The 14,810-nt window shown below is 57.3% G+C and overlaps 1 protein-coding gene across 1 annotated transcript; it reads left to right on the top strand.

Annotated features, from left to right (window-relative positions):
- The first annotated feature begins 6,667 nt into the window (after positions 1–6,667).
- On the top strand, positions 6,668–12,137 carry LOC130593946 (apoptosis-inducing factor 3-like). The gene is made up of 17 exons (XM_057399467.1): positions 6,668–6,777; positions 6,855–6,964; positions 7,513–7,557; positions 7,639–7,720; positions 7,805–7,917; positions 8,283–8,369; positions 8,609–8,700; positions 8,908–9,038; positions 9,574–9,689; positions 9,977–10,048; positions 10,370–10,433; positions 10,728–10,804; positions 10,886–11,003; positions 11,116–11,214; positions 11,459–11,534; positions 11,880–11,984; positions 12,095–12,137. Exons 1-17 carry the CDS (start codon positions 6,681–6,683, stop codon positions 12,135–12,137), a joined length of 1,527 nt encoding a protein of 508 aa, XP_057255450.1. The 5' UTR covers positions 6,668–6,680.
- The last annotated feature ends 2,673 nt before the right edge of the window (positions 12,138–14,810 follow it).

The following is a 14,810-nucleotide window of genomic DNA, read 5'->3' as shown; positions in this document are numbered from 1 at the left end:
CCTCGCTGCCGGCCCTGGTACCAGCATCCCTCCTGTCAGAGATGGGGACACGCTGGGGCAATGCTGCCCATCGGAGGGTGAGGGAAAGCACCCCATGGAGCACAGCAGCCACCCCTGGGTGCCACACAGCAAATAGAATCATGGAATAGTTAGGGTTGGAAAGGACCTTAAGATCATCCACTTCCCACCCCCTGCCGTGGGCAGGGACACCTCACACTAAACCATCTCACCCAAGGCTTCGTCCAACCTGGCCTTGAACACTGCCGAGGATGGAGCATTCACAACCTCCCTGGGCAACCCATTCCAGTGCCTCACCACCCTCACAGGAAAGAATTTCCTCCTTAGATCCAATCTAAACTTCCCCTGTTTCAGTTTGAACCCGTTACCCCTTGTCCTGTCACTACAGTCCCTAATGAAGAGTCCCTCCCCAGCATCCCTATAGGCCCCCTTCACATACTGGAAGCTGCTCTGAGGTCTCCACGCAGCCTTCTCTTCTCCAGGCTGAATAGCCCCAACTCTCTCAGCCTATCTTCGTGTCCCAAAAATTGACAAGCATGGCATGGAATGGGGGCCTAGGGACCCATCGCTGTGCTGGAGCTTGTTCCCTTGAGGTTCCTCCTCCATCGTGGTGTGAACACCTCACCCATGAGGCGCTGTAGCCCATGGGTCTTTACCCCAAAGCATCCCCAGCAGGTGATGCCCTGACTTAGAACACCCCACAGGCATACACTGTGGGGTCTGACTGCACATCAACAAGCAGAAAGACCTGACTTCCCTCTCAAGCAAAGAGCTGTGTCCACAGCACTGCTGTCCTTCACTCCCTGTCCTATAGCTAGTCCCAGGAGGAGCTCCCCGCTGTCTGGGATACCCCAGCTCTGCTGCGTGGGGTTGGTGGCAATATAGGATCCTTTACCCACAGTCCCTTTAGTTCCATCCCACAACGATGCTGCTTTTCCAGCTTCCTGGAATTCCATTGCTCCCTCCTTGCTTTCTGATGCCTCCACCAGCAGCGTGGCTGCCGCACAGACCTCCCTCCTGTGCTGCAGACGCCTGAGTCACCGTGTACACACGGATCGGTGTCAAACTGCCTCTCCTTTGAGCTGTTCATCACGGATGAAACCTTCCCCTTTCCCTTTGCTAAAACACAAAGAGTGGAGCTGAGCCCCCAATCCCTGCCCTAGCCGGGGTGATGGGCAGGAAAACACCAAGTAATCCATTGCTTAAGGGATGCTAAGGAGGAGAGCAATTAAATCAGGCCTGAAGGAGAGGGAGGAGAGTCCCAACTGTTCATGCTGCAGAGATTTGCTTAAAAGATGGGCAGGCCAAAGTAATTTCATCACCGTTAAGTGGCCGGGAGATGCTTCCCGAAGGGATCGGCAGAGCTGATTGCTCGGGGGGATTATAAGTAAGCTCGTGTGTTAGGACTTGAAGGATCACACAGGCTAAGCTGTCAGTGAGAAGGCCAAATGCAAAGACATTTGTGCTTAGCAGAGGATACGCTGAGGAGATGGAGACATTGCCTTGGAGACAGTCCTGAGGAGTCATTCCGTGATTAATTGCAGTATAAAGCTGCAGAGAGCTGATTTCCTAATGGGAAGTCATCAGTGATGCTTTAACCTCAGAATCCTGACTGCCCCTTTCCATGCTGACAGCCCTGCTGCCAGTGACATCCCGGACCATGGAATGCCTGCAGGCTCAGCCCCATTTATCCCAGGGCCTCTTCCATTTGGGGTGTTATCCTTCTATTATGTGGCCAAGGGACAGGAAGAGTTAAAATGCTTCTGGATGCCGGAGGGTTCTTCCTGCCACTTCCATATCAGAGGAATCTCAGCCATGATTAACTGAGCCTCTGGTTCAGGGGCTTTGATCCCACTGCTAAAGCAGTAGGAACAGCTCCACAAATACTGCCTTTTGGATCTTTTTAGCCCAGATTTAACTGAATTTTACCAGTGGCGTGCTACAACCCCTGTTTCCTGCCTTTTCTCCTTGTCTTCCTCTGCACCAACGGCGTGAACTGGGGGCCGTTTTGGAGCAGGAGGCTTCCAAGCCCTGTTATAAACAGGTCCCTTGACACCAGCTCAAGCCGAATGGGAGCCAACAAATCCTGACCCACGGGCCCCAGGCTCGGAGGCCGGGCTTGTCCCTAAGGAAGCCGTTTGGGAGAGCAGGGACAAGGATGCTCTGGGGTTCGGCCGCCACAAGAGGTCCCTGCGCGCTCGCTGGCGCTCCGGGCAGAGCGGATGGGGCTCTTCCTTCGCCCCTTATTTGGGGATGTTGCCTTTTCCACGCAGGTTTCCAGTGGTTTCCCAGCCGTTCCCAAACATCCCCTGCACGGAAGGGGATCCCTTCCACATACCAGCCCGAGCTCCATCCCGTAACGCCTTGGGGACCACAGCTCATCCCATAGCGGGGATGTAAATCCAGGGTACAGCGGTTCCTCCCGTAGCTGGATAACCCATCCCTTTCACAGATTGGAGCTCCTCTTTGGCACGTTGGAGAGAGAAAACCCATTTCCACACTCAAGAGCTGGCAGTTTATTGATAATCCCCCATAGGAATTCCCCACTACTCCCAGACAGAGGTTTGGGGGCCCACTCTGCTCCCAAACACTTCCCATAGCCAAGAGATGGGGGAGCTCCTGACCCAGCAAAAGCCTTGCTCCTTTCATCTTCCTCTCTCCAGCCAAGGAGCCATAAAACCCATCTGCTCCTCTCATGCCAGACCTGGCTCACACCTCTGAGCATGTGAGCAGTCTCCAAACAAATCAAGCCTCCTGGCTTCCCAACTTGGAATAGCGGCCGTCTGCATCCCGCTCTGAAGTGGATGACACAGGAATGTCACTGCCTCGCAGGCAGATGGCACAGGAATGCTTTATAGAGCCACATCTTCATTCAGAAAGCCTCTAGCTCCCCACTTATGAAAGGATCCACCATGCAGAGCACACGCTGTGTACGGCAAAGCACGCCCAGGCAATGCAGAGGGAGCTGTGAAGGGAGCTCAAACCAGTGCAAGCTCCAGCATTCACCTTTCCCAGCCAGAAACGCCTTCCTGGTGTGGGAGCTGGATGTTCTCCAGGTGGAACTGGGGGTGTACTCACTGCAGCCCCGGGAGAAAGGCCGACAACACAGACCTCTGACAACAGTGCCCCTAAGGATGCTGCCAGCTCAAGGGCTTGCGCTGGACCAGCTGCTGTGATGCAAAGGATGCGCTCTCTCCTCCTCATTCCAGCTGCAGATATGCCATGGGATAAAACCTTCCATTGACAGACATTGATCAGGAAAACCCCTGCACAGCTTCTCTGGGCACCCTGTGCCAGCGCCTCAGCACCCTCACAGGGAAGAGCTTCTGCCTAAGAGCTCATCTCAGTCTCCCCTCTGGCAGGTTAAAACCATTCCCCTTGTCCTGTGTCCCTACAGGCCCTTGTCCAAAGCCCCTCTCCAGGCTATCCATGTGCTTCCTGCCGGCACCATGATGTATTTATCCCTGCACGCTTTCTTTTGCAATTCAGACAGTTTCAGAATGAGTCCTGCAAGGTGGAAGCGCATCTCAGCCCCTGCACCCGCTGCGTGAGCATCGCACGTTGTTGAACCCACTCAGTCCCTCCTGCGTTACGAATGCAAGCACCGGAGCTTCCCCACCGCATCTCCTGCTGCTGTCAGCTCCTCCCCTTGGAACAGGTTAGGCTCCCCCCTGAATTCTCCTGTTATTAATATCACAAACCAAGCTGCTCCGAGAGCGGTGTCCCATTAATCATTTGAGCTCTGCTGCCGTCTTCACCTCGCTTCCTCTTCCTGTGCCTGAGCAGCCCTCAACAACATCTGACTCAGTGGGTGATGCTCGGTTAAAATCAGCAGGGGAAGACCCAGACCTGAGAAAGATGGGGCAAGCAAAGGTGGGGCAAGGATGCGTCCGCACCACCATGGCTGGGTTACAGCAGGAACCCTGCGATGGTAGCAGGGCCTTGAAGGGAAAAGAGCAATTCCCCTTGGATCTGTGCCTCTGAGCTTGCGTTCTGCGGAGTGCTGACAACCCTGGACACGCACAGAAGGGAAGGGATCTCATAAAGCACAAGCTGCTCATGTGTATCCACCCCGATGCAGGCAGCAGGGCTGGTCAGAGCTTTCTGATGCTTACCTGGGCTTTGTGTTTGAGGGCATCGCTTCCTTTGTCTCTCTTCCTCCCTACAGTTAATCCTGCTGTGTGTTACAAGCAAAGGTCAGGACCACCCCGAGTACCTACCTCTAAAAGATGCTCACAGAGCATCCTCCCAAATACCTGCCTCCAGGACCATCCCACTGCTGAACCCCTCGAGGACAGATTGTGTGCCATACGCAGTAGTACCACATCCCTGCAGCTAACCCCAACCCTCCCTCTTCCATCCAGTGCCCTTTGCAGCGTTTAATCCTTCCCCCATCCTCTTTGTCCCCATCAGAGATGGGCATTTTGCTTTGCCTTTATCCCTTCGCATTTACCAAAGGTGCTTGGCGGCTGAGCTGCTGTGAATGTCACTGCACAGCCCCGCGCTCATCCCAAAGCCTCCCCCAGCTGCACCACCTTCCCACCTGCCGCTTTTCCAGGGCGCTGCAGCTTTTCCTCCTTAAGCAAACGGCGTTTTCCAGCCCTTTCTGCTGAGTCAGAGAATGCCTCCATGTGGGAACGTGCTCCTGGGGGATAATTACAGGCACTTGAAACAGGGATGCTCGGCAGCCAAATTGCTTCACATCCAGGCGCCCGGCCAGGAAGGCAGAGCCCAAAAGCGGCTGTGAGAAAATGCCTCGCACCTGCACCCATCGTGGGTGTGCGTTGCCTTTGGGCTGAGCTCACCCCTTCCACAGCAGCACCCCAGCAATGACAGCGCACAGCTTGGTGGGTCCAACACCACGTCAATCAACCCGCTTACCCTTCCAGAGCATCCCTGTGCATCCCTCTTCCCTGGACCGTGCCCACCAAAGGGTCTTTGTCACCCCCCATGCTCAAGGGGTGAAAAAGCCCTGGTTCTGCAATGGAAATGATGGAATCACACTGGGAATAACTCCCTACCCCCAGCGTGTTTTAAGGTTGCGAAACACATCGACCGTGAAGCAGGGATAAGAGCTGGAGCAGACACAAACAGCGTAGGAATTACTCCCAGCCTCTTGCAACTCCCACTCCGATGCAAAAATAGCCCTGCCAGGAGCACGCTGCTCTGTGTCATCCTTCAAGGACCAGGTGACGAGGCCTGGACATCCGTGGACTGAACCAGGAGCTGGGATGTAAAGCACAGACAGGGGCGCCGAACGCTTCGTGCTCCTTAAAACCAACGGAGGGGGATCTGAATGAAAAGAACAAATGAAACCATTGTAAAGGTGATATAGAAAAAGTAGTGCTATCACCCCAGAGCGCTGCGAAACACTGAGCTAGAGCGCTTTGCACCAAGGAAAGGGGTGATAGAAGCCACAGTGGGGTACCACTGCATCCCCTCAAGCTTCTGTTCCCATTGCACATGACGCACCCGGTCTTTGCATCATTCCTCCATGCCCTCAATCCTTTTGCAATCCTATACCCAAACAAGATACACCTTATTAGGCACAGAGCACTTACAGAAACCAGGCAAGGCTCCCTGCCTGACAAGCAGCCTCTTCCAGGGGATGTGTCTCCTGATGGATAAGGGACGTTGTGCAATGGAAGGAGCGCATCACCCGGCCGTGGGCCGGCGTTGTTGTGCTTGCAAGGCACAAGGGTGGCACTTTGGTGGAGGAAACGCTCCCAGACAGCAGCACTGGTGGCTTTTGGACACTGGAAGTGGGTGCCTGAGCCCCCCATGGCGGGACTGGGTGAGTACAAACCAATGCTTCTCCTATGGGACCTGGGAATGGGCAGCGGCACGGTGGGAATTTGCAGGAGCCCCGCACCAAAACCTGCCTCCAAGCACTTCCTTTTGCTCCATTTCTCGCCTTCCTCCTCCGAAGCACAGAGGGAGGGTTTCTAACCAGCCCCTCAGAGGATTGCTAAGGCAGGGACAGTGCTAAGGCCTGAGGGTTTTGGCTCTTTCCTTCCACAGAGGGCATTTTGGGCAGGGATTACTGCTTTCATGGCAATCAGCGTGGTAACAGCTCTGCGCTGACACTGGAGAGGTTTCAGAGAGGCTGAAGCAGCTCTTCAAACCCCAATTTGGTTTATAGCAGCAGCACCTCCCCATAGATGTCTGTGTTTATGTACAACAGTCATTAATCACTTCTGCTCACTCGCTGCAGTGGAGTTGAATGGGACACGGGGCTGAAAACAAGAAACTGGAGGAGAGAAAGGCTTAGGTTTGCACACAAAGAGGGTTCTCCACCAGCTTAAGGGGTTTTCCTGCTGTACCAGGAGGTTGGGACCCCTTGAGCACACCATTGACCTGCTCGCATCTGGGGCAGCGGTGGCCCTGCATTGTGGGGTGGGAGCGTGCGGTGATGGGGGAAGCATCATCCACCGAGAGGCAACAGCATCCCTGGCAGCCAACCCTTCCCTCTGCTCCCCCCCTGCCAGGCAGCAGCAGGGATGGCAACGACACCGTCACCGCCGAGGTCTGCAAGGAGGCTGATGTTGGCGATGGAGAGTGAGTACCTCCGCGAGCGGACCCCAGGCTGTGGGTCCAGGGCTGGAAGGGGCCAAGCTCATCGGCTCCCACCTCTCCTGTGCTCCCGCAGGCTCTGGGAGGTGATGGTGGCCGGGTACCCGGTGCTGCTGGTGAGGAACAAGAAGGAGTTCAGTGCCCTCAGCAGCAAGTGCCCCCACTATGGTGCCCCGCTCAGCAAAGGTAGAGCTCTGGCTCTCACAAAGGGAAGAGGCCGTGGTAGGGAGCCGGGCACGGAGCTCTCCCCACCTCTATTGCAGGGGTCTTCAGAGGGGAGAGGCTGCGCTGCCCTTGGCATGGGGCCTGCTTCAACATCAGAACTGGAGACATTGAGGAGTACCCGTCCCTGGACTGTCTGCACCGCTTCAAGGTGAATTCTTGCCTCTTCCTCCTCCCATCATGGGTGGCATCAACCTCCGTAGCATCAACCAGGTTGGAAAAGACCTCTATGAGCGTCGAGTCCAACCTTTAAGGCAGGACTGGCAGCTCCACCACTAACCCATGTCACTGATGTCCTCCGTACCGTTGGTTCTCACAAGCTCCACGTCCCTCACGCCAGCTGAAAGCCCTGGCCACAGCGATGTGGTCCAGGTCGCACAGAGCTACGATGCATGGGATGACTTCTTGGGATCATGTAAGTCCCGGTCCTAGAGCTTCTTTCAAGCCAAGGTGATGCCGCGCATCCCGGTATCCCTCACAGCTCTTCGGCAAAGAGAGGAGGAATTCCACCTCTTCCTGAGGGCTTTTGGAAGGAGGAGGGAAGCTCATGAGCTCCTCGGCATCGTTTGACTCCCATGATCCCAACAAGTCACTCTGGGTGTATCAGAGCTCTCCATTGCACCAGAACCTGCCAGGGAAGCTCCTACCACATCCTCATGACTGCATGCACTGAAACACGCTCTCCTTTCCCCGCTTCAGGTGACGGTGGAAGATGGAAAGGTGTTTGTCACAGCAAAAAGGAAGGTACGGGCCTTACCTGCAGGCACCAAGCACAGGCAGCACCTTGGGGTAGGGGCGATTCCAGCACTCCCTCTTTGCTTCCAGGACCTTGCAAGCAGCCTGAGGGTGAAGGACACGAGCAAGCGATGCCCCCTGAGCCAGGCCACGGTGCTGCTGCTGGGGGGAGGTCAGTGGAGCGGTCCCCACGTGCGCTGTGAGCCGCCGCTCTCCTCATCCCCATCACGGTGTAAGCGATGAGCATCCCTTGCAGGCGTTGCGGCTCTGGTGTGTGCCGAGACCCTGCGCCAGGAGGGCTTCACCGGCAGGATCATCATGGCCACCAAAGAGAAACACGTCCCATACGACAAGTCCAAACTGACCAAGGTTTGTGCGTGAAGGGCATGAGGGTACCGCATCAGAACTAAGGGCACGGTCCGCCCAGAACCGGGCTGAGTGATGAAGGGAGCCGTTCTGGCAATGGGGCGCTGGGGCACCCCCAAGCTAAAGGGGTACCATGTCCATCTCCCCCCCCCCCAGGGATCAGAATCCCCCATCAGCTGATGGCTTTACCCCCTTTTCACTGAGCTCTCCCCACTAGAGCTTGTGTTCACGGATGAGGGGGGACAAGAGGCGGATGGGGCAGTGTGAGGAGCTGTGATTTCCTCCTGCAAAGCGCACCTCCTGTGCGAGCTCACTCCCCAGTAAACCCTGCAAGCGTTTTGCTGCCTCTACTTCTGCTTTGTCTCCAGGAAATGAACTTGAAAGCCGAGGACATCTACATGAGGACACCCGAATTCCTCCACGAGCACGGCATAGAGCTCTGGACAGAGAAAGAGGTACACGGGCAGCTGAGCTCAGACCTCAATGGGTGGTTGTGTTCCTGCCACGGGGAGCCTGGCTTTGGTGCTGTCATAGCGCTCCCAAAGCCCAAGACCTGGAGGAAGCGAGGGAGAGGACCCCAGCATCCCTCCTCTCACCCAAGTGTCCAGAGACAGGGCACACAGCATGGATTGATGCAGTGGGACATCACTGGACCAGAGTTAGCCTGGAGGTCTTTGCCTCCTTTCCCCCACAGGCAGTGTCGGTGGATTTCCAGAAGCAGAAGGTGCACTTCGTGGATGGGTCCTCCCACCAGTACAACCAGCTGCTCATCGCTACAGGCTGCCAGTGAGTGCACGCAGCAGTTACCATTGTAGGCAGGACAAAATGGGTCAGCCCTGGGGTGTGAATTGCTCCGAGAGGATGCGTAGGGAAGAGGCGGTAGGCGATGCAAGGACATGCAAGGACGACGCAGCCAAGAGGTTGCACAGGTCTGTGCTCTCCCCTCGCTGCTCCGTTTCCCGGGATGGGATGTACCCGGATCCTCTCTTCCAGCTCCAGCCTCCTCCAAGTCCCAGGAGCAGACCTGCAGAACGTGTGCGTGCTCCAAACCCCAGAGGATGCCAGCAAGATCTTAGAGCTGGCAACCGGGAAGAACCTGGTCATCGTTGGAGCTTCATTCATAGGTACCAGGCTGGAGAGGGCATCAAATCATCAGTGATGCCCTGAACCCCGCTTGTGTTGCATGTGGGCATCAACTGGAAGCCTTTGGGGCAGGGATGCTCATTCGCTGCCTGGCTGGGCTCCTCGCAGAGCCCTATGGCTGGTGGGGGTATGCGTTACACAGCACACACTGATGCTTTCCTCCGATAGCCAGAAGCTTTGAGAGCTGGGAACAGTTCCTGCTCATGGACAGAGGGAAATGTGCCTTAGGGAAAGGTCCCTGTGCTCCAGAGGAGCCGATTCACAAGCAAAAGGAAAACCAAGAGATGGGCACTGTCTTGCACACAACCAAGAGCTGTTCTTTGCGCTGACACCCAGGTCCATAGCACATGAGAACACAGAGCAGGGGAAGAGCTCAATGCCTCAGCCCAGAAACACACAGAGGAGCAGTTAAGCACTGGCAAAGCATCAGATGCGTTCTCCTCACCTGGAAGGAGGGAAGGCTTCCGAGGAGCAGGTCCGTGCTTGCTCACGTCGGGCATTGCCTTTGCCTTGCAGGGATGGAGGCGGCCGCCTTCCTGTCGGACAAGGCTGCTGCCATCGCAGTGGTGGAGAAACAGGAGTTCCCTTTCCAGAGGGTGCTGGGTCCTCGGGTCGGAGGCGTCACCATGAAGGTGAGGGAAAGCTGGTGCCCATTCCTCGGATGGGGAACCCACGTTACCCGAGCAGCCCCGGTGCTGCTCACACCAAAGGAGCAATGCACACAGGCTGGGCCCAGCCTCCCTCACACGCATCACATCCCTCTTCATCCTCAAGCCCTACTTCATCCCAGACCCAACAGAGCAAAGCCAAGCTTCCAGGCACCGTGCAGAGCCAGGGACACGCATTAAACCTCTCCGAGCCATACTTACAGCATTCCAGCCTGGAATTCCCTAGTGAACGCTCGCCCCATCCTTTTCAGATGCTGCAAACCAAAGGGGTGAAGTTCTACATGAAAGCGGAGCTCCGCGAGCTGCACGGGGAGGATGGAAAGGTCAATGCTGCCCCTGCCACCCCGGAACCGCTGCTCTTAGGTGGAAAAACCCCAAACTGAGGATGAACTCGGTGCCTGCACCTGGGTTTCCCCTCCCACATCAACACCTTCACGTTTCTTTCCACCGAGAGCAATTCCGGGCTCAGAGGGCAGCGGTTTGTGCTTGTGGCAATGGTGGTGGGTGTTCTCTTAGCACACATCGGGTGGACAAGGTGAAGCTGGGCGAGAACAAGAGGCAGCAGAGAACGAGGCAGTGGGGAGGCTGGGAGAATTAGGACCGAGCTTTTAACCCTTTGGTAATGGCTCCTGCTTCCTCCCTAGGTCGCAGAGGCTGTTCTTGCCTCCGGAGAGAAGCTACCTGCGGACGTGGTAGTGGTGGGAATAGGTGAGAGACCCCAGGTGGGAGAGGGAGGCAGCTTTGGGAATGGGGTGGGGGGGAACAGGCGGTGAGCCCAGCTCGGTCCCTGTGGTCTCTTTCCCCCTGTTATCATCCAGCCCTTCCTCTTGGTCCCAAACACAGGGGGAAAGGCAGCAGCCCATGAGCAAACAGCAGCAGGAGGACAGCAGCGGCTCTGGATGCTCGCTGAGCTCCATAGGGCACTGCTCTGCTCCAAGCACGTGCTGAGGCCAAGGTTCCTCCCTGCCTTTGCTGCTCTCATCCTTGCTCCTCTCCCCGCAGGGACATTCCCCAACTCAGCATTCCTGAAGGGCACCTCCATTGCCAGAGACGCCAGCGGTGCCATCCTGGTGGATCTGGTGAGTGCCAGCTGCGTATTCCCTGTCCACACCTCCTCCCTCCCCTCTCACCACTGCACCGACTGCTTTCTGCCCCTTTAGCACATGCAGACCAACATCCCGAACGTCTTTGCTGCCGGGGATGTGGTCTCCTTCCCCGTAGCGCTGCTCAATGGGGAGCGGTGCAGCATCCATCACCAACAAGTGGCTGAGGCGCACGGTAAGGCAGAGCACCCACCTCGCCCCCCCAGCTCCCATCCCTAGGGATGGGCACGGGGCAGAAGGAACAGCAGGATAACAAGAGGCAGGGGATCTCTGCTGATTCATCACAGGTCACACTGCTGCCCTAAACATGCTGAAGAAAGAGAAGCAGCTGCACACCATTCCCTTCTTCTGGACCACGATGCTCGGGAAGAGCATCCGCTACGCAGGTAGGGGGTAGAGAGATGAGAACAGCAAAGCTGCTCCCCAGCCCATCTGCTCATCCAGGAGCTGGGGCTTAAAGACACTCGGAGCTCCCCTCAAGCAGCCCTTTGCAGTCCCTGCTTCCAAGGCAAGGAGAGGCCCTGGGTCAGTTCTGCTTGTCCAGGGTCTTCATGCCTGCTCCCCAGCCCGGACCCCACTCACTGTCCCCTCTGCCCCTGTGATGCCAGGCTGCGATGCTCTCCCTTGCAGGCTGCGGGAGGGGATACACGGACACTGTTGTGAAGGGCAGCCTGGAGCACCAGAAGTTCCTCATCTTCTACATCAGGTGAGTGAACCCATGGCCAGTCTGTGCCTTAGGCCCCTTCCTTACAGCAGGGGCTCCGCATCACCTCCAATGCCCACACACCGCAGCCACTAAAGCGGCAGCGAGATGGTGTCAGAGCAAACCAAGGCAGGGAAGGAGAAGAGGATGAGTTCAATGGAGGCACCAGCCGGGCAGGGAGACTGGCACACACCTCTCCCTCTGCTCCCAGCAGCACCAGGCTGTGTGCCATGAGTCCCCCTGCACCAGCACCACCCTGCCCGGAGCCTCCAAAGCACGGGGTGCCACTGGGATGCTGCTGGGCTACGAGCACCGGAGACATCCACGTCCTTCTGCTCCCTCTTTCAGGGACGGTGCCGTGACTGCAGCAGCCAGCCTGGGCTGTGACCCCATGGTGGCTCTGCTCGCGGAGGCTTTGTACGCAGGGAAGCAAATCTCTAAAGAGGAAGCAGAGTAAGGGAGAGCCTGGGCGAGCTGCAGGCATCCCCCTGCCTGCAGAGCCCACTGGGAGACACGGGGCCAAAATGAGTTACTGCAACCCTCAATGCACCTCTCCTTTGCAGGGCCTGCGACATCAATAGCATACCCCAACTGGCAGAAACCTAAGCTCAGTCCACGCCTTGCTGTGAAGGGCATGGAGTCAACCAAGTGTTAACAGCTCCACACGCCCCTGTCCTGGCACAAGAGGAATAAAGCCATAGAGCAATAGAGCAATAGAGCCAATAGCAATAAAGCCATAGAGGAACAGAGCAAAGCTGGACCCAGCCCTCGGCTGCTCACTTGTGTGCTGGGGCAAAGCAAAGCAGTGCCTGATGCTCCCTTCTAGGCAGTGATTTGCTGGGCTGGGTTAAGAGGAGGATGCCCACCTCCTGATGCTCAGCTGAGGGTGTGAGCAGACGGAAGCAGCCACGCATTCCCATACCCACCAGCCCACCCTGCTCCTCTTGGTGCTGCCATGGGGCTCCCATCCAGCCCATTGGACACACGCTGCCCTTCAGCTTTGCAGAAGCAGACATTCAGAGCCAGGGGAGCTCCCCCAATGGGAACTGATATAGCCTGTGTGCAGGAACCCCCAGGAAATACCCTACCCCTGAGGCCAGAGCTGCGTCTGACCTCCAGCAACCTGCTGGCACTGCTACAGCCACCTTCAATGTCCTTATCAGTGAGCTCTTCCCACCCCGGGGCAGAGAACCCCAGCCGCGCTCAGCATCCCCTCTGCTGCTGCATCCCTGCGCGCCGGATGCTTCCAGGAGGAGGCCAGATGCTGCAGGAGCACGGAGGCGATGCTGGAGGAGCACGGAGCTGATGCTGGAGGAAGGAGCTGCACAGCAGCAAGGATGTGTGTGCCACAGGAAACCCTGCACTTACTCACTGGTCACATGAGGCTCTGCAGGAGGAAGGGTAAACCCCAAGGGCCAGGCAAGTTCCCATAGGGACACTTAGGTTGTCAGCCTAAAACCCCTCTGCTTTGACATTCAGTGCGGGCCGGCCCGAGCCTGTGTGCTCAGGAGGTGAGACCGTGGTGCTTTGGTGTTCAAGTGTTCAGGCTTGCTCCTTTTTTATGCATGAATTTGACCCAAACTATGGCAATTTACATTGCCTGACCCCTGGGGCTCCGTGCTGCCGCTGCTCAGGGCAGCTCTGCCCCGAGATGACCACATCTTACCAGGGGAAAGAGCTGGTTTGCAGCAGAGGTCGGTCCTTCACGACGGCAGCGTTACACCGAGGCACATGAAGCGGGGATGCTGAGGGCTGGAGCACGCAGCTCCCCTCCTCTCCAGCATGGGAGCTGCTCCTCCTTGCCCTCGAGCACCCACACACGCACACAGAGCCCACGACTTCTTGCCCCCTCGGTGCACTCCAGGACTCGTTGAGCGCTGAGTGAATGCCAATTGCTCTGCATGGACTTGCAGCAGGGCAGCTGCGGTGGAAGGGACGGGCTCTGCCTCGAGCTGGAGCCGCTCATCCACGGCCCTTTCTGCTCCGAGCACCATGTGAGGGGCTTCGGCTGGCAACGACCCTGAAGAATCTCAGCTGCTCCCAACCATGAGCAAGCAGAGCAGCTTTGAACAAGGAGGCAGGAACCCACAGACCTGCTCCACTGCTACCCCTTAATGGCCACTTCCTGCACATCCCCACGTGCCAGGATTTGGTACGAGCCTTGCCCTGGGCAGCTGGAGCCTGCTCTTGGCCCCAGACAGAAGCCCCCAGCATCTCTGCTGCTTCCCAGCCACCAAGGGAGCAGCAGCTCCGGGGGTGCAGAGCCTGCCAGGAGGGGCACACAGAAGCATCCACCGTGCTCTGAGCTGCAACGGGGCCACAGCTCCCCTCTTCCACAGAGTCTCTAATGCTGGAGAGCAGCTTCCAATCTCATTCAGGGCAGCTTTCTGCTGCTGGTCACCAGCAACACCGAGCCTGGACCATGGAGAAGCCCTTCTCCCAGTACCTAGAATCCTGGAGCTGCCTCGGGGCTGCCCAGCCCTGCAGAAGGATGGTTCCTGGAACAGGCCGTGTGTGACTCGGCCCTGAGTCACCCGCTCCCAGTGGCCCACACAGGGCAATGTGGGTGTGGAGCTGGCCCCATCCCACTGCCCAGCTCATGGAGGGATTCATCCTGCTCTGGAGCTCAGCAGCAGGTCAGACCTATGAGCTACACCCAGCCCTGGGTCACCTCCTGCTCTGGACAAGCTCTACAACCAGCTATGGACCCACAGTATGGGCTGGGGACCGAGCTCTGGCACTGTGTCCCCCCATCCCAGCACCCTCCTGCCAAGCAGGTCCAGCCACCCCATAGGCAACAGACTCCCTAAAACCCGAGCTGTTGAGGAGCACATAAAGTTTAATGCCTCTTTTGGTCTTCTCTAGGCAGCCCTCAGCTCAGCACCACGGCTCTGTCTGAAGGAGACGCCTTCATCCCGGTTACACTCATCCTCAGCCTTCAAACGCTGCTCATCCCGGTTGCCGAGGGCGCAGGTCCGGCCAGCATCCAAGGTCCCGGTGACGAGTGTGGCTACATTCAACAGTTCTTCAACTGGCAGCTTTAGCTACTAGAGAAGGACATAAAGCTTGCCACTGAAGAACTGGTGCTGGTTAGCCAGGAGCGGGGCGCTGGGACAGCACCTGAGGAGGGAACGCACACGGTTAGAGCCAGGATTGAACCGCACCGAGCGGAGACATCACCCGCAGCAGCCACCTCATCCCTACCGCGGTGCCGAGCCCACAGGGCAACCCCTTGAGCATCACACGGGATCCAAAGGAGGCTCCAACCTCGACCTTGAC

The sequence above is a fragment of the Pezoporus wallicus genome, unplaced genomic scaffold (assembly GCF_028554395.1).
Source record: "Pezoporus wallicus isolate ANWC-B61680 ecotype Strahan unplaced genomic scaffold, APGP_CSIRO_Pwel_v1 contig_8143, whole genome shotgun sequence".
Lineage (NCBI taxonomy): Eukaryota > Metazoa > Chordata > Aves > Psittaciformes > Psittacidae > Pezoporus > Pezoporus wallicus.
The sequence above is the reverse complement of the archived record's forward strand: the minus strand, read 5'-3'. Positions and strand labels throughout refer to the sequence as shown.

What these genes read in the sequence shown, in the direction of transcription:
- LOC130593946 (XM_057399467.1), top strand. Translation starts at nt 6,681, where the DNA reads ATGGTGGCCGGGTACCCGGTGCTGCTGGTGAGGAACAAGAAGGAGTTC. An exon ending in GTGCCATCCTGGTGGATCTG is followed by an intron (nt 10,805 to 10,885) that starts GTGAGTGCCAGC and finishes CTGCCCCTTTAG; the next exon opens with CACATGCAGACCAACATCCC. An exon ending in ACAAGTGGCTGAGGCGCACG is followed by an intron (nt 11,004 to 11,115) that starts GTAAGGCAGAGC and finishes GATTCATCACAG; the next exon opens with GTCACACTGCTGCCCTAAAC.